Raw genomic sequence first — 25249 nt, 5'->3', positions numbered from 1 at the left:
ATCAAGGGTCTGGAGCAGGGGCCCCAAACTAAGGCCCGGGGGCTGGATGTGGCCCTCCAAGGTCATTGACCTGGCCCCTGCCCTCAGTTTTAGACTTAGGCTCGCCCAAAGTCCGAAATGACTTGAAGGCAAAAAAATCCTACTTAACTTGACTCTCATTGGCCAGAAGCAGGCCCACACTTCCCATTGAAATCCTGATAGGTTTACACAATATGTTGGTTAAAATTGTTTTTATTTTTAAATATTGTATTGTTCTTTAATTTACTAATACTGTGCAATCCTAATAATGTAATATACACGATATACACAATATATTGTGTACACATATAATATTGATAATACATACATATAATATTGATAATAATATTATAATGTAATACAATATAATATTTATTTATTTATTACAGTATTTCTACTCCACCCTTCTCACCCAATAGGGGACTCAGGGTGGCTTAAAATAATAATACAATATAATAATATTTTATAATATAATAATATTAATTATATATTATATATCAAATGTAATATTACTAATAATATTACGGTATAGTGGTATAGTACAATATAGTAATATATAATGTTAATATTGTGCTATGCTACTAATATAATATATTGTATGTACATACAACTTGTAAGCCGCTCTGAGTCCCCTTCGGGGTGATAGAGGGTAGGGTATAACTGTAGTAAATAAATAAATGTTGTTGGGGTTTGTTTTTTGTTTTGTTTTGTTTTTTGCACTATAAATAAGAATGTGCATAGGAATTTGTTTGTATTTTTTTAATGATAATTCGGCCCCTCAACAATCTGAGGGGCCATGAACCGGCCCTCCACTTAAAAAGTTTGAGGACCCCTAGTCTAGAGAACAAGACCTATGAGCAGTGACTTAAAGAGCTTGGTATATTTAGCCTGAAGAAGAGAAGGATGAGAGGAGATATGATGAGGGCCATGTATAAATATGTGAGGGGAAGTCATAGGGAGGAGGGAGCAAACTTGTTTTCCGCTCCCCTGGAGACTAGGATGTGGAACAATAGCTTCAAACTACAGGAAAGGAGATTCCACCTGAACATTAAGAAGAACTTCCTCACTGTGAGAGCTGTTCAGCAGTGGAACTCTCTGCCTCAGAGTATGGTAGAGGCTCCTACTTTAGAGGCTTTTAAGCAGAGGCTGGATGGCCATCTGTTGAGGGTGCTTTGAATGTGATTTTCCTGCTTCTTGGCAGGGGGTTGGACTGGATGGTCCACTGAATGGACTGGATGGTCTCTTCCAACTTTATGATTCTATGATTCTATTCTCAGGATCTGCCAGTGCGCCATTTACACACCTTTGCAATTGACTAACAAGGTTTTTAGTTCCTCTGCTATGTAGCTAAGTATGGTTGGCCCCCACATCTACAGATTCTGTATCCACAATTCGAAAATATTTGGAAAAATATTAAGAGTGTTTGCCGTATATATGTGGTGCTCCAGCCTAGTCCCCTTCGGCGTGAGAAGGGCGGAATATAAATGTTATAAACAAATAAATTTTACAAATCCAAAAAAGCTAACCTTGATTTTGCTACATGCCGGGTACTACACTAATGCATAGGCATTCTCTGCTTTAACCTTCCTCATTTAACATATGCTCAGGTTCTCAAACAGTGATTTGTTCACTGTTTTATACAAAGGGCACCATCTTAATAATGCCATTGAGTACCTTGATATCCATGGAGCAGGGGTCCCCAAACTTTTAAAACAAGGGGCCAGTTCACGATCCTTCGGACCATTGGAGGGCCGGACTATAGTTGGCCACCGAGCAATAATTAATAATAATGATAATAACAACAATAATAAAAGGAGGGTTGGAAGAGACCCTTTGAGCCATTTAGCCCAACCCCCTTCTGCCTTTGTGCACCAAAAGCACAAGCAACGCACCATTGACAGATGGCCACCCAGCCTCAATGTTAATAATAATAATAATAATAATAATAATAATAATAATAATAATAATAATAATGGTTGTAAGAAAAGAAGAGATCCCTTGGGTCATTTAGCCCAACTCCCTTCTGCTCTTGTACCATGGGGGCAGGATAAATAGCTTCGATGGGCCGCATCCGACCCCCGGGCCTTAGTTTGGGGACCCCTGCCATGGAGGATCCTTGAACCAAATCACTTTGGGTAACAAGGGCCCACTGTATATATAAAGCTATGCATCATACACAATGGTGGAGGATTCTGGCTAAGTTTCTCAATGACAAAGTGTGAGCACAGCCTCTGACTTTTGAATAAATAAAAATTTGAAAGCATGCAGATCATAACAGAGACTTTTGCTTAATGCTAAAGGTATTTGTTATCCTATACATGTGGTGTTCTGGAAAGGTATTTCTTTATTCAAATGGACATTCTGTGAGAAAGCCACAGCTTGCCAAAGACTATGGAAGTGACAGAAACAAGATACAAGTGATCTGCATGTGTGACAGTCCACACATAGTTGGCATGCTTTCTTTGTCCTCTGTGAAGACTACTTGCTTAGGAAATTTGTCCTCATACTTATCTGTCAGGAAGAGTAAAAGTATAACATTCCAGGAAGTAGATGGATGACAGAGTTGGCAGCAACAGAGCGGCTACAACTCCTAAATCCCAAATGTTGAAAAAGCATGAGTCACTAACAGATATTTGTTTATGTACTTACTTTATTTTTATCCCATCTTTCTCCTGATATAGGTACTCAAGGTTGCGCACAATAGATATAAAATCCTAATTAAAAACAATGCAAAGACATTAAAATATAACAGTACTTCAACTATCCAGGGCCCAAGCCACATAGGACTTTATAAATCAAAACCAGCACTAAAAACAAGGCAGCACCTAATGGAGGTGTTGCAACAGGAGAGTTCTGGGTTCCCTGTTGTCATTATAATGATTGTAAGTGGATATTCAAAATATAAAATAATATTAGATTTTGTCCCTTTACAATCCTGAAACCGAGAAATCTACCCCTTTTAAGGAAAAAGGAAATAGAGGGGTTGTAGATATCTGATTCTTTGCTATTATAGTAATAGGACACTGTTCTAAACGCCATGTTACTCATGCATCCTGCTCTCTCCATAGCCAGCAATGTCTGTTTCTTTGCCAAGTGCCCTTACATGTGCAAGACGGAATATGCTGTATGCGGGAACCCTCACCTGCTGGAAGGATCCCTCTCTGTTTTCCTGCCTTCCCTCAATTTGGCACCCAGACTCTCCATCCCCAATCCGTGGATACGATCCTACACTTTTGCTGGAAAAGAGGAGTAAGTGGGTAAATGGACCTCTCTCTTTGCCTATGACTACTATCATTTCCATACGCAGCACTTTAAAAATGTTTGCTCTTTGGTGTTTATTGTGCCTGGTGGTTCTTCAAAATCCCATTGTATTGATAAGTTGAACATTTAAGATAAATGTTTTCCCCTGACATGAAGTCTAGTCGTGTCCGACTTTGGGGGTTGATACTCATCTCTATTTCTAAGCCGAAGAGCCAGCGTTGTCCATAGACACCTCCAAGATCATGTGGCTGGCATGACTGCATGGAGGGCTGTTACCTTTCCACCAGAGCGGTACCTGTTGATCTACTCAGATTTGCATGTTTTTGAGCTGCTAGGTTGGTAGAAGCTGGGGCTAACAATGGGAGCTCAACTCGCTCCCGGATTTGAACTGTCGACCTTTCGGTCAGCAAGTTCAGCAGCTCAGTGCACTATCGGGGGCTCCAATACATTTATCTGACAGCAAATCCCTGTTAAACACAATGCCACGAACACTAATGTTATTCCAGATCCATATAAAACCTATGTTTGGCCTCATCATTCAACAGTTGAATCAACTGGCCTTTTCTCATTGTGGACTAACCAGGATTCAGTCCATTGGGTTTAGTCTGCTGCCTTGTATTAGTTCACTTGTATTAATATACTCAACCCTCCAGATAGGTTGTAATAAAAATCCCATTAATTCCAGTCAGTACAGTCATCATATGTGCTGCTGGGAAAATAAGGAGTTGTATCAAATACTAGAGCAAAGCAAAACTACCTGTACTTTTACACAATGAAAGCAATGTGGTATTACTTCGGAACACAGTTTTGGCTTATTTGGGAGCATTGCTGGCATTTGGGAGATTGGGGACAGAATAAACAGCCAGATTTGTGTCTGACTTTAAGTCATTTTGGTGGGTTTTGAGATGAAATTTACTTGAAAACAGGCATAATTATTCTTTTTAAATGATTCTGAGGACTAAGGGGTTAGGAGGGCCAGCACTTTGCTTTCCCAGTCTAGAGAGAGTTAAGCTTATCAACCCTGTTCGTTCTGCAAAACATTTGGGAAACAGCTTAATGTGGTCGGAGCAAATCAATTCCTTGCCTAGTTTTCTCCATGCCTCACAACCTCTGAGGATGCCTGCCATAGATGTGGGCGAAACGTCAGGAGAGAATACTTCCAGAACATGGCCATACAGCCCGGAATACATACAACAACCCTCAAATCAAGGTTGTTTATTTCAATGAACTTCATGAACACAGTCCAGTTAAAATCAACTGGAATGGATTTGGAAAACATGATGTAACATACCATAAATGGAATAAAACAGAGTATGTCTTTGTAGAAGCCTTTAGGCCTTGAATCCTGCTGGTCATTCTAATTAGAGTGCACCAATTGAACCAATGGGATTTACAGAAAAGTTGACTCACTCTGTCAACAATTTATTCAGGGCTTTGCGGTGTCTGAACAAAGCAATGATCCCCAAGCCAGTGAAAGACTAGTATAGCACCGACTTGCCCAACTATGTGACTTTCTCATAGTGGTTCTCAACCTTTCTAATGCCGCAACCCCTTGATACAGTTCCGCATATTGTGGTGACTACCAACCATAAAATTATGTTTGTTGCTACTTCATAACTGTAAGTTTGCTACAGTTATGAATCGTAATGTAAATATCTGATATGCGAGATGTATTTTCATTCATTGGATCAAATTTGGCACAAAAACCTTATAAGGCCAAATTTGAATATTGGTGGGCTTGGGAGTGGATTGATTTTGTCATGTGGGTGTTGTAGCTGCTGGGATTTATAGATAACCTACAATCAACGAGCATTCTGAACTCCACCAACGATGGAATTGCACCAAACCTGGCACACAAAACTCCCATAACTGAAAATACCAGAAGGATTTGGTGGGCCTTGAGTTTTGGAGTTGTAGTTCACTTACATCCAGAGAGCACTGTGGACTCCAAACAATGATTGATCTGGACCAAACTTGGCACTAATCCTCAATGTGCCCAAATTTGAACATTGGTGGAGTTTGTGGGAAATAGACCTTGACATTTGGGAGTTGTAGTTGCTGGGATTTATAGTTCACTTACAATCAAGGAGCCCCTTGAACCCCACCAATGATAAAAATTGGGCCAAACTTCCCACACAGAACTCCCATGACCAACAGAAAATACTGGAGGGATTTGGGTTCCTAAGATCATCAGAAATATGTGTTTTCTGATGGTCTTTGGTGACCCCTCGGAAACCCCTCTCGTGACCGACCCCCCTGGGGTCCTGACCCCCAGGGTGAGAAACAACGTTCTAAAGTATTGGATTGCAGCTGCCATTATCCTTAGCCAGTATGGCCAGCTGTTGAAATAGCTGGAGATTATGGAAATTGTAGACCAAGACATCTGTAATGGAATAGGTTGGGGAATGCTCCTGTCGCAAGTTAAATATGCAGCAGATATTAATCTGTAATGTACCTGCCAAGTGGAGGCCAGGATAGAATCCAAAGGTTAAACAAATACAGATATCGCAGGCCAAGAAGTCAAGGTTCATGCTGAGCTTGTTGTTCTCCAAGTGACCAAGACAGAATTTGAAAAGCTTCTTTGGATGCAGCACCAGGATTTCTGACTCCCCCACCCCATTTGAATGCTTGTGGCATTCAGTCATGTATATTTACAGACTTATACAATGCTTGGTATTTCTGTTTATGCCCACCTTTCTTCAGTTTGATTATTTGTATACTGGTTATACAAAGGAGCCCGGTGGCGAAGTGCGTTAAAGCGCTGAGCTGCTGAAGTTGAAGACCGAAAGGTCCCAGGTTCAAATCCCGGGAGCGGCTTGAGCGCCCACTGTTAGCTCCAGCTCCTGCCATCCTAACAGTTCGAAAACATGCCAATGTGAGTAGATCAATAGGTACCGCTCCGGCGGGAAGGTAATGGCGCTCCATGCAGTCATGCCGGCCACATGACCTTGGAGGTGTCTCCGGACAACGCCGGCTCTTCGGCTTAGAAATGGAGATGATCACCAACCCCCAGAGTCAGACATGACTGGACTTAACGTCAGGGGAAACCTTTACCTTTACCTTATACTGGTTATACATACTGGTAGCGGATTTGACAGTTATTCTGCCAAAAAAGAAAAGAAAAATAGCCACCTCCCAAACTCTGCAGGCCAATATAATAAAGCCATTTGTTATAAAACGGAGACAAATGAAGAATGAAGACTGTATTGTGTGGTGGGAAAAAACAGACAGTTTTGACATGCAGTGTGATGAACAGATACCAAATTAGAGGTGGCTCTTCACACTGACATGGGTGGGAACATTCAGTTTTTGCCTGCCTATAAAGTAAGTCGTTTTGAGATCTGAATCCATTGGAGACAGTGCATGTTGTTTGTGTGGCTGTGGTTGTGTGCCTTCAAATCATTTCTGACGTATGATGACTCTAAGCAACCATACCACACGGGTTTCTGGATCAGAGAGAGTACATCTTGCCCAGTGGGTTTTCATGGCCAAATATGGAAACGAACATTGGTGTCCAGGGTAGTAGTCCAATGCTCAAAACACTGCACCACACTGCCTCTTGAGCACTGTTGTAGAAGAAAAGTGGTATCTGCTCAAAAACAAAATTATAAACATTTGTATTATGGACATTTCTTAGTGAATGTAGACCTCACTGCCTATTCTTTGAAAAGTGTAATAACATGAAACACACTGGATCTAAGTTTCAATCCTTTTCTGCAGGTGGGAAGTGAATCCCCTTTATTGCAATACAGTGAAGGAGATTTATCCTTACAACACTGGGAGCCGGCTACTCAATATCATTGACATGGCAATCTTTGACTTTTTAATAGGTAAGCGGAAACAGCTAATCATGTTAATTTGATCGAGAGCTATTTGCTAATATTATTGATCTGACATGCTGCCCCTGAAGCTGAAAAGGTCCCTTCTTATTTGGGATGCAGCTAGCTTGAGAATCCCTTAAAGATCTGTGTGTGGCATACCTGGATGGCATCAGGTTGGAAAAAAATGTGACAGCCAACAACATGGGGGTGAGATGTTAGAGTGAAGCTCCCAGGAACCAATCCCAACATAACCAACAATGAGGAAGACTAAGAGTTGCAGTCCAACAATATCTGGAAGGCCACATGTTTCCCCTTCCTGGTGTAGTGACTAAAAATAAAGATATGTAGCATAATGCAATATCGAATGTGTAGGAATAATAATATCTAGAAATGATAACATTGTAATGTAATAGTGCTGATATATTGCACGTAATAATGTTGTAATATAATATATTGTATATTATATATATTACAACTTATGATATGGTACAACATATTATAGAATACTAATAGTATAATGTACTGGTAGTGTATTATTATATATTGTGGTATAATAATATAGTAGTAAAGGTAAAGGTTTTCCCCTGACATTAAGTTCAGTCATGTCCGACTCTGGGGGTTGGTGCTCATCTCCATTTCTAAGCCAAAAAACCGGCGTTGTCCATAGACACCTCCAAGGTCATGTGGCCGGCATGACTGCATGGAGTGCCCTTATCTTCCCACTGGAGCGGTACCTATTGATTTACTCACATTTGCATGTTTTCGAACAGCTAGGTTGGCAGAAGCTGGGCCTAACAGTGGGTGCCCACTCTGCTCCCCGGATTCGAACCTGCGACCTTTCGGTCCACAAGTTCAGCAGCTCAGCGCTTTAATACGTGGCACAATCAGGGGATCCTAATAATATAGTATGATATAATAATATGATAATTGTATATAATATATTACTAGTAATATTGCAGTGTAATATGTTATTGTTTTTGTTATAGATGTGCATTTTTTTAGGGATTTGGGGGTCGATTATTTTTTGTATTTGATCAGCTTCCTACGGCACTGAATGCTTGCCAATATCTGTTGCATTATTATTAGTAGTAGTCGTGTACAACAGTGAGGAGTAGTACATGAAACAGATGGTGCAGATACCATCATTTGCTTTGTAACCAGAAGACTAATTCAGTATGGGCACAGCAGCTGAATATCACCTCCAAAACGCAGATATCTTTCCAATATACAGCACAAGTGAGCTAAGAGTCTGGCATGTGCTGCAAAGCTCACATGGCATCAGTACATGATGGATCAGATTATAATAAAATATAACTATCCTGACCAACATTCTGCCTATATAGCAGCTGTCCAGCTATCCACAAACCATTTTATATGTGTTTGCAGACTCTGTTGACTCTCTGCTCCCTGAACACCCATATTCAAGGAGGGATACTGTGAGCCTTTTAAACATTTATTTAGTTGGATATGATGTTTGCTACCACAGGCTTCTTGTTCCTTAGGATAAAAAATGCCATCACCACACTGATATATCCTAAATGTTATGTCTGCACACAACAGGGGTTGCTAATCAAGTTTTTGTCTCTCTTTAACAAGGCAATATGGACCGTCATCATTATGAGATGTTCACCAAGTTTGGAGATGATGGCTTTTTGCTCCACTTGGACAACGCAAGAGGGTAAGGTAGAAGATTTGAAGAAAGAATGGGTGATTTTCTTTCAAGAAGTAGTCCCAGGATGTTCTCAAGCAAGTAAAGTGTTAGCAAAATACATTCTAATTCCTCCTGGAATCTCTTGCATTTTAGTAGGGCATTATGAAGTATTGTACTAACCAATGGGGGCCGCAGTGGCGCAGTGGTTTAAACCCTTGTGCCAGCTGAACTGCTGACCTAAAGGCTGGCAGTTCGAATCCATGAGACGGAGTGAATTTCCATCTGTCAGCCTTAACTTCCCATGCAGGGACATGAGAGAAGCCTCCCAGCAGGATGGTAACACAGCCAGGCGTCCCCTTGGCAACGTCTTTGTAGATGGCCGATTCTCTCACACCAGAATTGACTTGCAGTATGTTGTTTATTTATTTATTTACAGTATTTATATTCCGCCCTTCTCACTCCGAAGGGGACTCAGTGCGGATCACAATGCACATATACATGGCAAACATTCAATGCCATTAGACATATACAGACAGACACATATAGACAGACACAGAGGCAATTTAACATTCCATCTTCCGGCTTCATGTTCTCAATTCACTTCTGACACAATAATAAAGTAAATAGTACTAACCAATTTTAGAGTTCCCACCAGGAAAACTGGGGATTCTAAGGTTGTGTATGGGTTTTGAATGTGACTAGATGCCAAGGATTTAGTTATCAGTGAATGTGTTCAGAATTCCATGAGAAGTATGTAGACAAGAAAAGCCAGAGGTTTGTAGTGTAAATTCAACCTCACATATACCAAAGAAGGGAATGGGAGTTCCTCTTGACATTTTATTAATTTCACACTGAGAAGTTTTCTGTATATTTGAGGGCAAAAACCAGGAACTATTCGGGTACATCTCCAGCTATGGAAGCTTCTCTGAGGGCCCTTCCACACAGCCTTATATCCCAGAATATCAAGGCAGGAAATCCCACAATATCTGCTTTAAACTGGGTTATGTAATAATGTGGGATTTTCTGCCTTTATATTCTGAGATATAGGGCTGTGTGGAAGGGTCCTGAGTCCAAATAGGGGAGTAAGGGGGTTCCTCTTCCTATTGCAACCTATAAAAAGGTAAAGTTTTCCCTTGACGTTAAGTCCAGTCATGTCTGACTCTGGGGGTTGGTGCTCATCTCCATTTCTAAACCAAAGAGCCGGCGTTGTCCGTAGACACCTCCAAGGTCATGTGGCCGGCATGACTGCATGGAGCAACCTATAGTGTCCCTCAAAAACCTTTCTGAAAACTCCTAGAGGTAGGATCAGGCCTAAGGTTTAAGGTAGTGATTAGGGAAAAGAAATTCTATTGCACCAACACTTATGCAGAGATAGCTGTATATGTTTGAATGTTATTGCCATAGACATGGCAGACCACACTTACAGTAATAATATTTTTTAAAGCAAGCAAAAATTCAGACATGTCATTTTTCTCCAAGAGCAGGATTAGTGTTTCACAGCAGCCTTTTAAAAACCACATATTCATTGGAAGAATTCTTCATGACAACCCGTTGGATCTGAAGCCACACTTCTACCAGTGGTGACAAGCGACTATATTTTTGTTTCATCCAATGAGCAAAAAAAGTGAACATGCAAACAAACACTTTTCCTTGGCATGAAGAGCAGGCAGCCTCTCGAGTAATAGAGTAAACAAATAATTATGAATTTTCCATTATTGAAAAGTATTGGAGTAATTTAATGGTTGGTCTTACGATCTCCTGTGCTTTCCATTAAAATGCCTCCAGTGGCCGAAAAAACTGAATTGTTGAAGATTCTTTTGAAGACATGCATAGGAATCCTTAGATGGGGTTCTGGGGATGCAGCACTGGGTAGGTAAAGGTAAAGGTGTTTATTGTGCCTGGTGGTTCTTCAAAATCCCATTGTATTGATAAGTTGAACATTTAAGATAAATGTTTTCCCCTGACATGAAGTCTAGTCGTGTCCGACTCTGGGGGTTAGTGCTCATCTCCATTTCTAAGCCGAAGAGCCGGCGTTGTCCATAGACATCTCCAAGGTCATGTGGCTGGCATGACTGCATGGAGTGCTGTTACCTTCCCGCCAGAGCGGTACCTATTGATCTACTCACATTTGCATGTTTTCGAACTGCTAGGTTGGCAAGAGCTGGAGCTAACAGCGGGCGCTCAAGTCGCTCCCGGGATTTGAATCTGGGACCTTTCGGTCCGCAAGTTCAGCAGCTCAGCACTTTAACACACTGTGCCACCAGATTGCACTGGGGGAGAGTGCAATTTTTTCACTGTTAATTGCAAAGCTACGCCACTTGCGGACAAGACATACAAATTAGTATTGCTCTTTAGACAAGAGTTTACATTAATCTAAACAGAGGAAATTGAGTTTGGGGTGGTGGATGTTCAATGAGAAGATTGTAGATTGGTCAAGCCCAACTCCAGCCTGACCTAGAGGGTGTGTAGGAGTTGCTTTTCAACAATTTATAGAGAAAGGCTGTTCAGTCTAGAGCATCTTATATACCGTTTATACTCGAGTATAAGCCGACCCGAATATAAGCCGAGGCACCTAATTTTACCACAAAAAAACTGGGAAAACATTGACTCCAGTATAAGCCGAGGGTGGTAAATTTCAGAAATAAAAATAGATACCAATAAAATTACATTAATTGAGGCATCAGTAGGTTAAATGTTTTTGAATATTTACATAATGCTCTAATTTAAGATAAGACTGTCCAACTCTGATCAAATCATTATTTTCATCTTCTTCAATGTAAATGTGCTTATGTATCCTTTTAATAATAATAGAGTAAAAATAATACATATAATAATAATAATAATAATAATAATAATAATAATAATAATAATAATAATAATAAATACAGGAAAATAATACAAGTAATAATAAATAGAGTAAAATAATAAATGCAATAATAATATCAGAATGAAATAATAAATGTATTATTAATAATAATAAAAATAGAGTAAAATAAATGTAATATAGTAGAGTCTCACTTATCCAACATAAACAGGCCGGCAGAATGTTGGATAAGCAAATATGTTGGATAATAAGGAGGGATTAAGGAAAAGCCTATTAAACGTCAAATTAGGTTATGATTTTACAAATTAAGCACCAAAACATCATGTTATACAACAAATTTGACAGAGAACGTAGTTCAATACACAGTAATGCTATGTAGTAATTACTGTATTTATGAATTTAGCACCAAAATATCACGATGTATTGAAAACATTGACTACAAAAATGCGTTGGATAATCCAGAACGTTGGTTAAGCGAGTGTTGGATAAGTGAGACTCTACTGTAGTTGTAACAATAATAGAGAAAAATAATAAATGTAATAATACCATTAATAATAGAGAAATATAATAAATGTACCATATATTCTCGAGTATAAGCTGACCCAAATATAAGCCAACCAGGACCCTCACCCGAGTATAAGCCGAGGGGGGCTTTTTCAGTCTTAAAAAAAGGGATGAAAAACTAGGCTTATACTCGAGTATATACAGTAGATTGCCACTTAGTTAAGTCCATTGAGGTTTGGAAAGTCACACAGACTGCAGGGAGGTTTTCTTTTATATCGGGTAAAACTTGACCTTTGTGTCCCATGCAGACACACACACACATCAACATTTTTGGTGGCAGTTGCTACTGGTAAAAGCATACTACTTAGGTAGGAAGGAGACCCTCTGCTCTGGCAATCTACAGGGCTCTGTACTTCAGGAGGATATGCCAATATTTCTGGTGTATAAAGAGTTACCCTAGTTGGGTTGCTGTGAGGTTTTTGGGCTGTATGACCATGTTCCAGAAGCATTCCTCCTGACATTTCACCCACATCTATGGCAGGCGCCCTCAGAAGTTGTGGGGTTTGTTGGAAAATAGGCAAGTGGGGTTTATGTATCTGTGGAATGATGTCCAGGGTTGGAGAAAGAACTCTTGTATGCTTGAGGCAAATGTGAATGTTGCAATTAGCCACCTTCATTGGCATTGAATGGCTTTTCAGCTTCAAAGCCTGGCTGGTTCCTGCCTGGGTAAATCCTTTGTTAGGAGTTACCCTAGTTGCTGTCAGATTTTAGCAGTACAATTACTGACAGTACCAATGGTATCAATAACAAACCTCTTCCCCCAGAAAAAGACCTTGGAGTCCTCGTGGACAACAAGTTAAACATGAGCCAACAATGTGATGCAGCAGCTAAAAAAGCCAACGGGATTCTGGCCTGCATCAATAGGGGAATAGCGTCTAGATCCAGGGAAGTCATGCTCCCCCTCTATTCTGCCTTGGTCAGACCACACCTGGAATACTGCGTCCAATTCTGGGCACCACATTTGAAGGGAGATGTTGACAAACTGGAAAGCGTCCAGAGGAGGGCAACTAAAATGATTAAGGGTCTGGAGAACAAGCCCTATGAGGAGCGGCTTAAAGAGCTGGGCATGTTTAGCCTGCAGAAGAGAAGGCTGAGAGGAGATATGATAGCCATGTACAAATACATGAAGGGAAGTCATAGGGAGGAGGGAGCAAGCTTATTTTCTGCTGCCCTGCAGACTAGGACACGGAACAATGGCTTCAAACTACAGGAAAGGAGATTCCACCTGAACATCAGGAAGAACTTTCTCACTGTGAGGGCTGTTCGACAGTGGAACTCTCTCCCCCGGACTGTGGTGGAGGCTGCTTCCTTGGAGGCTTTTAAGCAGAGGCTGGATGGCCATCTGTCGGGGGTGCTTTGAATGCGATTTCCTGCTTCTTGGCAGGGGGTTGGACTGGATGGCCCATGAGGTCTCTTCCAACTCTACTATTCTATGATTCTATGATTCAATGGAACTGGATTCCATTGCATATCCCATATATCAGGAAGTGGTTCGCCTCTGTTTCAAGGCACCAGGGACTTGTCTGGAACTGAAGATAGTAGGCTCTGTGGCATGGTGCTTTGATAGATTGGATTGGTTGACTCAGAACTTCGTACCATTTTCAGTCACTGTTTCCTCTGCAGGAAATTGACTACTGATTTCTAGGTTGAGCTCGAGGTGTGATCTGGTTTTTAGATCAATGCATTTTTTTCTCTGCCCTATGGCTCAGTAAAGTCCAGATTGGTTGTGTGGGAAATTATTAGAAAAAGAGATTAAAAATACCCTCCCTTCAGTGTGATGGAGCTGCAGTGACACAATGGGTTAAACTAGTGGTTCTCAACCTGTGGATCCCCAGGTGTTTTGGCCTACAACTCCTAGAAATCCCAGTCAGTTTACCAGCTGTTAGGATGTCTGGGAGTTGAAGGCTGAAACTCCCGCCCCGAGTCCCCACGGGGGAGATGGTGGCAGGGTATAAATAAAGTTTTATTATTATTATTATTATTATTATTATTATTATTATTATTATTATTATTATCTGGGGAGCACTGGGTCAAACCCTTGTGTTGGCTGGACTGCTGACCTGAAAGTTGGGTTGCTGACCTGAAGGTTGCCGGTTTGAATCCACGAGATGGGGTGAGCTCCCATCTGTCAGCTCTAGTTTGTGGGGACATGAGAGAAGCCTCCCAGCTAACACATCCAGGCATCTTCTGCGCAGTGTCTCTGTAGGGCCAATTTCTCACACCAGAAGCAACTTGCAGTATGTTCTCAAGTCGCTTCTGACACAATAAAAAAGTGTGATGGTTCTTTTCCAGTCTGATCTTTTGGGGCAAAGTCAAATAGGATCAAGCCATATATAACAGACTAGCTGTACCTGGCTACACATTGCTGTGACCTAGTCTGGATCAATGAGAAAGTAAGGACAGAGAACCGTGTTATTTTCCTGTTGGGATTGACTGTTGCTTATGCCGTTGCTAAGGGGAGGAGTCATCTGTTAGGATGGTTGCTAAGGGTGGGGAGACTGATTGGTCATTGCTTAGGGGTTTGTTTTTACCTTTCTCAGGTGGGTCAGTTTTGTGAGAGTAGGTTTAAAACACTCGTCAGATTGAATGCTATACTGTGTCAAAATTTCATATCAATTGGTGGAGTAGTTTTGAAGATAATGATGTCCTGCACTGACAGACATTACATTTTTATTTATATAGATTTACATCTTATTGAGTACCTCCTTCTGTCGAGCACTCACTCCAGCTGATCCTCCCCCCCCCCCCCCATTTTCTTAGCTTGTTTAGGATACTTTCCCATTGCTACTTCTTTAACACATGTATCTGTTTATCTCACAGATTTGGGAAGCACTCCCATGATGAGATCTCCATTTTGGCTCCCCTGGAACAGTGTTGCATGTAAGTACTTGCCATTCCAAATTATTTTAATTAAATGTGTAAAGTTTTGTCTTGTTCTTTAAAAAAAATCTTGCTCCCTGGGCCATAGAAAACAAGCAGGCAAGGACTTGATTAAGCTGATGGTGATCGAGTGAGACATCATCGGCCGGCTGGACCCTCAAGGTCCAATTTGTTTTGGCATCTATCAAAAATCCTTCTCATCTCCTCTTATCTCCCAAATTTATCCATTTTAGTTCAATAGGGGCTTCTAGGAAATGGAAAAAGAGTGTATTTTTACAATGCCGATTGTCTCTTAGCACTTTCCTTGCTAACATTGGTCCTGAACTTTTTTTCCTGCCCTGTGCCCATCCCAGTTTCAGAAGGTGAAGAGTATGGTGGGGAAATCTCCAAGGAATTGTTGCAATGAAATATACATCTCTGAGATCACCCCACTGTCACCAGCTGCTCTTTCAAAGTTGAGTGGGCCATTTAAAAAAAAAAATAGCATTCAGCAGATCTGACAAAAGAGATCAGTTTCTCTGAATTATTTGCAGAGCAGGCTTGCTTGAAATTACAGTTGCATGCAAATTTCACAGTCTTAACTAGACACCCAGCCTTTCACCTCCAGAGCTGCCATTTGTCATCTCTCATGGAGACCGAAGCATTTCTTTTGATTCCTGTCAAGAACATTTGGATTTGATTGGTATCGGAAGGGTCTGAAAGAGCCCGAATCCCATTTATTACATATGTGCCCCCTGCAGCCATTAAAGTGCTGGTCATAAATTTTGCTGCCAGAATTCTCTCCAAGCTACTCTTTTATGAATGGGTATAAATCAGGAATCTAGGCATTTAAAGAGCTGTGGCAAAGGGTTATTCACCTTCTGGGTTTTTTCATCAGCTACATCTAACCCATTTCCACCTTCTTCCTTCTGCCTCCCTGGGCTTCCTGATGCCCATAAGATCATCCCTGGCGATACAGCTATATTGAGCCTCCAGGTCAGATTTCAAAAGCTATTATTCACACCTTGCAGGACTTCTAGTTGATAATTACAGGGTTGCCAATAAATCACATGAGCCTGCGTGATTTCAGATTGGCTCATGACATGAGCCTGAAATAACCACCTCCTCGCAGCCACCAACTTTTACTCAATCGGTATATCAATTGCAGGGAGGATCTGGCCTGCAGCAACATCAAGCATTAATAACAAGAATCGGCAATTTGTGCCTCCAAGGAGGTGCATAGGACTGTTTGTGATAAATACATTTCTCTTTCAGAGATTCATTCCTGTTTTCCTCCCCAACCCTTTTGGCTGTGAAGCCACCCACCTTCCTTTCTTTTTTTCCCCATTGCCAGCCCCTGTGGCTCAGACAGGTTTTGTGACTAAAAAAAACCTGGCATCTTTCATGTTTTTTCCAGCTAAAGGTTGATTTAAGAAATAGCCATTTTTGGTGGAACGTTGCTTCAAGAGTGCATGGAAGAGTAACTCTTTGGGATCTGATCCATGTAGGTGCTATATTTCTACCCTCCCTTTGCTGAAAGAAGACAACTATGGTGTGTATGGCTTTCATAGAATCACAGAATCAAAGAATAATAGAGTTGGAAGAGACCTCATGGGCCATCCAGTCCAACCCCCTGCCAAGAAGCCCTTTTTATCGTTCCAATGGACCTGTGAGGTAGGCAGATAGTAACTACAAGCAAAAAGGAAGAGGGGACGACCAAGGGCAAGATGGATGGATCGTATCCTTGAAGTGACTGGCTTGACCTTAGAATCATAGAGTTGGAAGAAACCTCATGGGCCTCCCAGTCCAACCCCCTGCCAAGAAGCGGGAAAATCACATTCAAAGCACCCCCGACAGATGGCCATCCAGCCTCTGCTTAAAAGCCTCCACCACAGTGAGTTCCACTGCTGAACAGCTCTCATGATGAGGAATTTCTTCCTAATGTTCAGTTGGAATCTCCTTTCCTGTAGTTTAAAGCCATTGTTCCGCGTCCTAGTCTTGGGCTGTGGCGCAGGCTGGAGAGCAGCTGCAATGAATCACTGCAATGAATCACTCTGACCAGGAGGTCATGAGTTCGAGGCCTGCTCAGAGCCTATGTTTGTCTTGTCTTTGTTCTATGTTAAAAGGCATTGAATGTTTGCCTATATGTGTAATGTGATCCGCCCTGAGTCCCCTTCCGGGTGAGAAGGACGGAATATAAATGCTGTAAATAAAAATAAAATAATAATCTCCAGAGCAGCAGAAAGCAAACTTGCTCCCTCCTCCCTATGACTTCCCCTCACATCTTGATCCATGGCCCTCATCATGTCTCCTCTCAGCCTTCTCTTCTGCAGGCTAAACATGCCCAGCTCTTTAAGCCGCTCCTCATAGGGCTTGTTCTCCAGACCCTTGATCATTTTAGTTGCCCTCCTCTGGACACCTTCCAGCTTGTCAACATCTTCCTTCAATTGCAGTGCTCAGAATTGCACATATTGTGATTCCAGGTATGGTCTGACCAAGGCAGAATAGAGAGATAGCATGACTTCCCTGGAAATAAACATTAGACTCTTATTCATGCAAACCAAAACCCCAAGGTCTATTTTTTTTGCCACCACATCACATTATTGGCTCATGTTTCACTTGTCCATGAGGACCCCAAGATCTTTTTCACTCGTACTGCTGTCAAGCCAGGCATCCCCCATTCTGTATCGGTGCGTTTCATTTTTTCTGCCTAAGTGGAGTATCTTGCATTTGTCCCTGATGAACTTCATTTTGTTAGTTTCGGCCCATCTCTCTAATCTGTTAAGATCATTTTGGATTCTGCTCCTGTCTTCTGGAGTATTAACTATTCCTCCCGATTTGGTGTCGTCTGCAAACTTGATGATCATGCCTTCTAACCCTTCATCTAACTCATTAATAAGGATGTAGAACAGAACCGGGCCCAGGACGGAACCCTGCGGCACTTGGTTCTGTTTAACATCTTTATTAATGACTTAGATAAAGGAGCTGGGAGTGGCAACGGTTGACAGGAAGCTCTAGCGTGGGCTGGTCTGTGAGATCACGAAGAATCAGAAGTGACAATGAATAAACAACAATTCCAGCAAACAGCAGCAGCAACAACAATAATTCCAAGGTTGTTTAAGAACCAGAACCAATCACCCGTCTAATATACACTAACCACTACACTATACTTTCATTTGATCATTATTCTGCTTTTCTCCTGGAATCGAGCCCATAATGCAGTTAATATTCACACTTGTTTCTGATAGATCCAGCAGCCAATACTAGGAAGAACTGTCTTCTCCTAGACTTAATTTTCTCATGAATATCAAATGCCCCTGTAGATTCAGTGGGATCGTCAACTATAAACTATGTGCATTGTTTTGCAACCAAGTTTTTAAGACTCATCCCCAAAATAGCTTGATACGTATAAATGTGGGTTACCTGCTAATGCAGGGATGACGAAAAACCCATATCCCTTCTGATGTTACTGCTTCAGGAGCAGTTTTGTGGAGAGGCATGGGGGGATCACTTTTTGAGCTACAATTTCCAGTATACCTAAGTACAGCCATGCTGAACAAGGGATTTGGTGACTGTAGTAAAAAAGAATTTCCCAAACTTTTTTTATTTCATATCTGATGTATTCACCATCCATGTGGCAAACACACAATTGAAAGGTATTAGTAATCTCAGAAATCCAGGAAAAAGGTTCTGTCTTAATACACTGCCCGCATGCATAACCAATTACTGGATCAGAATTTCAAGACAGCCAAGGCTTAGCTTGTTATTATATATTTTAAAAGCTAGGGCACAGCTGCAGGGGAAAAATGAAGCAATAACAGTGTTTTACTTAAGTGTATTCCAATTTTTTGTCCTTACATTAGGGAGCAGCAATGCAAGACCTAGCCTGCGCAGGAGTAAGAAATGGATACAGCCCAATTGTATAGTAAAACAAAATAGGATTCAGCACTCGAGAGAGAGAAAAACACACTAATTTCATTCTATTTTCTTTAAAAGAATTGACATTTTGAAATGTGAATTGTTCCCTAGTAAAAAGATCTGGAGTGTGTATATTTCAGGTAGTTCCTACACTTTCTTAGACCACTCTTTTCAGAATATGTGATGGCTTCTTTTTTTTTCAGCAACATACAGTAAGTATCCATAGATGATACATTTCCATCTGGACTAAATACCACATTGGCTTACCTCCAGTTCCAGGATATAATAATGGTAACAGTTTACAGCTAGTAAACTGGCTGGGATTTCTGGGAGTTGCAGGCCAAAAACATCTGGGGACCCCAGGTTGAGAACCACTGGTATAGGACATAGAGATTCTTTACGAATTTGCTAGGTTTTACAGTAACTTCCAGGAGAAGCATACCATAGAACAGGCCTGCACAACCTGTGGCCCTCCAGATGTTTGGGCGTCCCAACTCCCACAAGCCATAGCCAGCTTGTCCAATGGTCAGGGACGATGGGAGCTGAAATCCAAAATACCTGAAGGGCCGCGGCGTGTGTGTGCAGGTCTGCCATAGAATCACCTGGGGGACCTAGCAAATGTTGAGAAATACCATTTTGTAAGTGAAATCACAAATCTGGATTCCACATTTATCATAGAATCATAGAATAGTAGAGTTGGAAGAGACCACATGGGCCATCTAGTCCAACCCCCTGCTAAGAAGCAGGAAATCGCATTCAAAGCACCCCCGACAGATGGCCATCCAGCCTCTGCTTAAAAGCCTCCAAGGAAGGAGCCTCCACCACGGCCCCGGGGAGAGAGTTCCACTGTCGAACAGCTCTCACAGTGAGGAAGTTCTTCCTGATGTTCAAGTGGAATCTCCTTTCCTGTAGTTTGAAGCCATTGTTCCGTGTCCTAGTCTGCAGGGCAGCAGAAAACAAGCTTGCTCCCTCTTCCCTATGACTTCCCTTCACATATTTGTACATGGCTATCATGTCTCCTCTCAGCCTTCTCTTCTGCAGGCTAAACATGCCCAGCTCTTTAAGCCGCTCCTCATAGGGCTTGTTCTCCAGACCCTTAATCATTTTAGTCGCCCTCCTCTGGACCCTTTCCAGCTTGTCAACATCTCCCTTCAACTGTGGTGCCCAAAATTGGACACAGTATTCCAGGTGTGGTCTGACCAAGGCAGAATAGAGGGGGAGCATAACTTCCCTGGATCTAGACGCTATTCCCCTATTGATGCAGGCCAGAATCCCATTGGCTTTTTTAGCAGCCGCATCACATTGTTGGCTCATGTTTAACTTGTTGTCCACGAGGACTCCAAGGTCTTTTTCGCACACACTGCTGTCAAGCCAGGCGTCCCCCATTCTGTATCTTTGATTTCCATTTTTTCTGCCGAAGTGAAGTATCTATCAGAGGTCTTAATGTATATCCTGAATATTTGATTGTCTAAAGAGCAATCTAAATATCAAACATTAGTCACTAACGTGAGAATGAACAAAGATGTTAAATGGGTTATGAGTCTTTTGGGCTGTTTGGCCATGTTCCAGAAGCTTTATCTCCTGACATTTTGCCCATATCTGTGGCAGGCATCCTCAGAAGTTGTGAGGCATGTTGTAAACTAGGCAAGGAAGGTTTGTTTATCTGTGAAAGGTCCAGGGTGGGAGAAGGAACTCTTGTCTGTTGGAGGCAGGTGTGGATGTTGTAATTAATCACCTTGATTAGCATTTGATGGCCCTGTGGCCTCAAGGCCTGGCTTCTTCCATCTGGAAGAATGCTTTTTTTTTCTCTTTTTTTTTTTTTGGAGTTGTTAGCTGTCCCTGATTGTTTCAGAGAAGCCATTGAAATCCACAAGCATGTGGACAATTTCAACAAAAAGGAGAAAACCATAAAAATGAACAAAATCTGGCTACCAGTATTTTAAAAACTCTAAAATCAGAACAGTAAATAAAGAAAAACACTCTGAAAACAGAAATTCCAGACATGAAATAATTAGGGACAACTAACACCTCCAAACAAAGGATTCTCCCAGACAGGAAGAAGCCAGGCCTTGAGGCCACAGGGCCATCAAATGCTAATCAAGGTCTACAACATTCACATCTGCCTCTAACAAACAAGAGTTCTTTCTTCCACCCTGGACTTTACACAGATATATAAACCTCGCTTGCCTAGTTTCCAACATACCTCACAACCTCTGAGGATGCCTGCCATAGATATGGGAGAAACATCAGGAGAGAATGCTTCTGGAACATGGCCATACAGCCCGAAAGACTCACAGCAACCTAGTGATTCCAGCCATGAAAGCCTTTGACAATACAAAGATGTTAAATGCCAAAAGAAAACAAAAAAGAGTTACTGAGGAAAAAAGAGAGTGATGTGAGGATGCTCAGAGAAAGGCCAAAAGTTTGAAGAAGTTTCAAGAAAGGAAAGCCAGACACACTGAGGTTACAGGGGACAAGGACTTTGTTTCAGCTCTTCGTAGCTTTTTCCAAAGGGAAGTTCATATCTGGCTGATAGGAACCGTGACCATAGGAAGAATAAAGACACTTTTCAAAAAGTGTAACACTGAGAAGAAAAAAGCATAGGGAACCCTTGTAGGCTGAAAGCAATACATAAACACTTAAAATAAAATAAAATAAATGGCTGCACCTGATTTGAAATGTATCATTCCAAAAGCGTATGAACACTACCCAGATTAGACTGTACAAAAGGATTTTTGAAACACATGAAGCCAGACCATGGGTTTATTTCACCGAACATTTGCTCTTCTCTGGAAGTGTGTCCCTGAGATTTCAGGCAGCAATCTTATAAGCCTTGCTTTAATATGGAAGTAATAAAGAACTGAATTCGAGCCTAGCTACGTTGCAAAGCACGCCTTTCACAGCTGAGCTGAAACCCTTCTCTGTATGCCAAATGTTCTTTTCACTTGTAATTGGCGCACAACCAGTTCCCAAACATCTGGAATGAGAAGGAGACTCTCAGCAGGTTTAAGCCCAAACACCTGTTATTAAAAATTAAGCAGTGGGCATAGGGATTCATATTCATTTCTAAGCAGCTTTGAGGACTGTGTAACACAAAGAAGCAAAGCTCTCTGGGCGAGAGAACTCCTTTGAAATCTCTTCTTTTCTTTTCCCTCCTCCAGAATAAAGAAGACAACATTATTACGACTGCAGCTCTTAGCTCAGCCAGACTACAAGCTCAGTGATATCATGCGGGAGTCCCTGATGCGGGACCGCCTGACACCAGTACTCACAGAGCCACACCTTTTGGCACTGGACAGGAGGTTACACATCATCTTGAAGACAGTGGAGAAATGTATAGAGGCCAATGGAGAAGATATTGTTGCGGTTGACACCAGACCTCTAGAGATGCCCATCTTTGACAGAGTGACGCAGCCAAGCTAGAACTTGCTGGAAATTAGACTCTACGCTTTCAATGAAATGCTCTTTTATCCTGGACAAATGGGAGAAATGGGCAATGGGGGAGACCTCTAGAAGGTCACATTTGTCTAAGTGGAAGGCTGGTTAGGTGGTCACAATGGTAAAATTGCTCAGATTTCGTTTTTATATCTTGGAACCTTGCTCGCTCCCATTCCAGGGACCTTGGTGCGTCTTCTCCAAAAGATGTGAAAGCACTTTCTAGATGAAGACCATGTACTTTTGGATATTGGGTGCACCTCGTCCAAAAGATGTGAAAACACACTCTAACTGAAGACGGTGTGCTTTTGGGTTTGAGATCTGTCTAAGCACTTGCAGTCTTAGGAGGTGTATGATTAGAACTTAACTGGTGGCTTGAATAAAAAAGGATCAATGGAAGGAACGCATGGTTACCATCCATCTGAGCATCTACAGCAAACATGAGGATTGTCAGCAACCCTTGGCAGTCATATTAGGAAAATTGGCAGCCTTGACAAAGACAAAATTAAAGTGGGCTAGCATAGCATAATTTCACAGTCTTCTCAGTGATGGTATGTGGTGAGATGATAAATGCAACCCAAGTTGCAGAGAAGAATGAGAGTTAAAAGAGGCTGTTCAGAGAATACAACCTGGCATGTCCCTAGGCTGCTGCACAGAGATTTGTTTTATTTTGTGCCATGGATGTGTGTTGCCTCTAGGGACCTCACTACTATGCCAATAAAGGGTGATAAGAACTGTAGTGTAATACTACCGTGAAGGCTACATGCTTCCCACCTCTGTAATTATTCATTAACTACTTTGCATTGTGTTGCTTCTGTTGAACTTCTGGAAAAAGTGGAGAAAGATGTCCTTAAAGTAAGTGCAAAGCACACAACACCCTGGACCTGTGTGTTATTACAGCTGCTATATGAAGTAGTCAGTACATGGACCTCATCTCCCCAAAGTGACTTTGAATATAAGAAAGAGAATACAATGCATGCTAAACTGCAATATGTCAGTATTCCACAGGATGAAGCTATGGCAGGGTAGGTGGAATCATGTTGCTCTTAATTGTGTAGAATGAAGAAGATCCCTGGCACTGAAAATACTTCAGGGATAGGAGCTGGCTCCATTTAAGCTCTACCAAGGAGTAAAAGTAGAATAGCAGCCTGAATATTCAATGGGTTTTTGGCTGGGCAGAATCACGGGGCCCCAGAAATTGCTGTGCTCTCAAGCAAAGGATCTGGAGGCTGAAGACACCTTTGCCATCTCTACCATAATGAAGTCAAGCTATCCCAAACTAAAATACTCACATTTCAAGTTGTTCTAAGGATGTGTCCCAGATATAAAAATAATAGTTGGCCATCAAGAATTAATTAACATGCCATAGGATTCTGAGAATTATAGTTTGATCATAGGCATCCACAGAAAGTGTGTCAGCACAATTAATATTGAATTTGGGGGGGGGGGGGGGGTAATCAAATTAACAAACCCAAATAAATGCTATTTGTGCATTGTGTAACTGCTGGTATTGTATAGCAACACTTGCGCCCATCAGATTGGGAAATTGTCTAAACATTTCCTGCCAAAATGAAGGAGATGGGAAAAAAGATCTTTCAGCTATTTTGGACAAGTAGCAAGGAAGCCTTACATCAGCTTACACACCAGAAGTTAACCAACAAAATAGTCCAATACTAATAGGAAATATATTTGTTTCAGTTTTATCCCTTTTTTTGTTTTCCACTAGATATCATTTTTGTTTGGCTTTCAGCAACAGAATGGCATCTTTTAAAATGGATTATGAAAACAGGTTACATTTCAGTATTTAATATCCATGTCATAAAGCTCCCTCTGCTGACATTTTTAGGTAGTAACAAAATTTCAATGGCAAAGGGACTGCCCAGGTTCGAGGGACATGAGGAAAAGGAAGAGAGCTCACATCCCATCACTTAGTGATTCTGAGATTGGGGACATTAATTATGCAAAGGTAACCATCCAAAAGTAAATGCACTAACCCAGAATCCAATGGGCTCAGTAATTCATTTCCCATGTAAGTCAAATAAAAATTCCAAATATGACATTAGATCTAGAACAGGAAGGGGGTCTTTGCAAAGGCTGCATGTTATAAACGTCCACAGTAATAACAAAAAAGGAACCAGGATTTCTTGTTTATATTCCAAATATTATCAGATGCAACTGGTATGTCGGCCTATTGAAAGCATGGTGGAGAAACCCCTGCATGTGGCCTCCCAGGAACCCAACTATTTTTAATCATGGTGGAGGGGGTCAATTTTGCCATGTTTTTAGGCCACTCTGGGTTGTCTTAGGTCCAGGAGTGAGCTCTTTCTGTAGGAAGTAACCATGTTAAAAAGAAATCTTCTCATTGGCCTAAAATCAGAACCAATAAGAAAGCAAGTTGCCCCAATTTCTCTAAAGAGCACATGTGAGCAAGGAGTACAGTACTGTGCAGTCACCTCACTGCCCAGGAAACCATTCAGTCCCAGAATTGTTGGCTACTTAACTCAGTCTGAGATCAAACAGGACACTTAATTCATCTGAAAAGCCAGGTTTTTGATCAATGGCTATTTTAATTTTCAGTTCTGCCCATAACTTTTGGAATTCTGTTTTTATTATGTTAATCAACAGCTGACAAGCTCAATTCACACTTCTAAAAATGTATAGGTCAGGACAGGAAAGTAACAAGCCCAAGGTTTACAGACCTGAGTTTGAAACCACATGCCTGCAGGCTGCCTATGTCCATTATTTATTTTGTGGCTCACAAGGGTCCCATGTCACAATTGAAATTTGGTGGCATGCCACATTCCTGGCACTTTGGCCTTTGAAATGCTATTTTTCGGCAAGGCACACAGTTTTAATAAAACTACTTGTGAGAAAGATAAGCATTGGTGAGAAATTATC

General features: G+C 41.4%; 1 protein-coding gene across 1 annotated transcript in view; it reads left to right on the top strand.

Moving 5' to 3' along the window:
- The window catches only part of fam20a (FAM20A golgi associated secretory pathway pseudokinase), a 98625-nt gene extending 75400 nt beyond the window's left edge, over window positions 1-23225 (top strand). Inside the window, exons 7-11 of the mRNA XM_003224706.4 lie at window positions 3087-3267; window positions 7000-7109; window positions 8697-8778; window positions 14960-15019; window positions 22078-23225. Of these exons, the coding sequence (XP_003224754.2) occupies window positions 3087-3267; window positions 7000-7109; window positions 8697-8778; window positions 14960-15019; window positions 22078-22339 (695 nt within the window). The 3' untranslated portion in view covers window positions 22340-23225. The remainder of the gene's footprint in view (window positions 1-3086; window positions 3268-6999; window positions 7110-8696; window positions 8779-14959; window positions 15020-22077) is intronic.
- Window positions 23226-25249: the final 2024 nt, after the last annotated feature.

Source organism: Anolis carolinensis, chromosome 2 (assembly GCF_035594765.1).
Source record: "Anolis carolinensis isolate JA03-04 chromosome 2, rAnoCar3.1.pri, whole genome shotgun sequence".
NCBI classification, from domain to species: domain Eukaryota; kingdom Metazoa; phylum Chordata; class Lepidosauria; order Squamata; family Dactyloidae; genus Anolis; species Anolis carolinensis.
The sequence above is the reverse complement of the archived record's forward strand: the minus strand, read 5'-3'. Positions and strand labels throughout refer to the sequence as shown.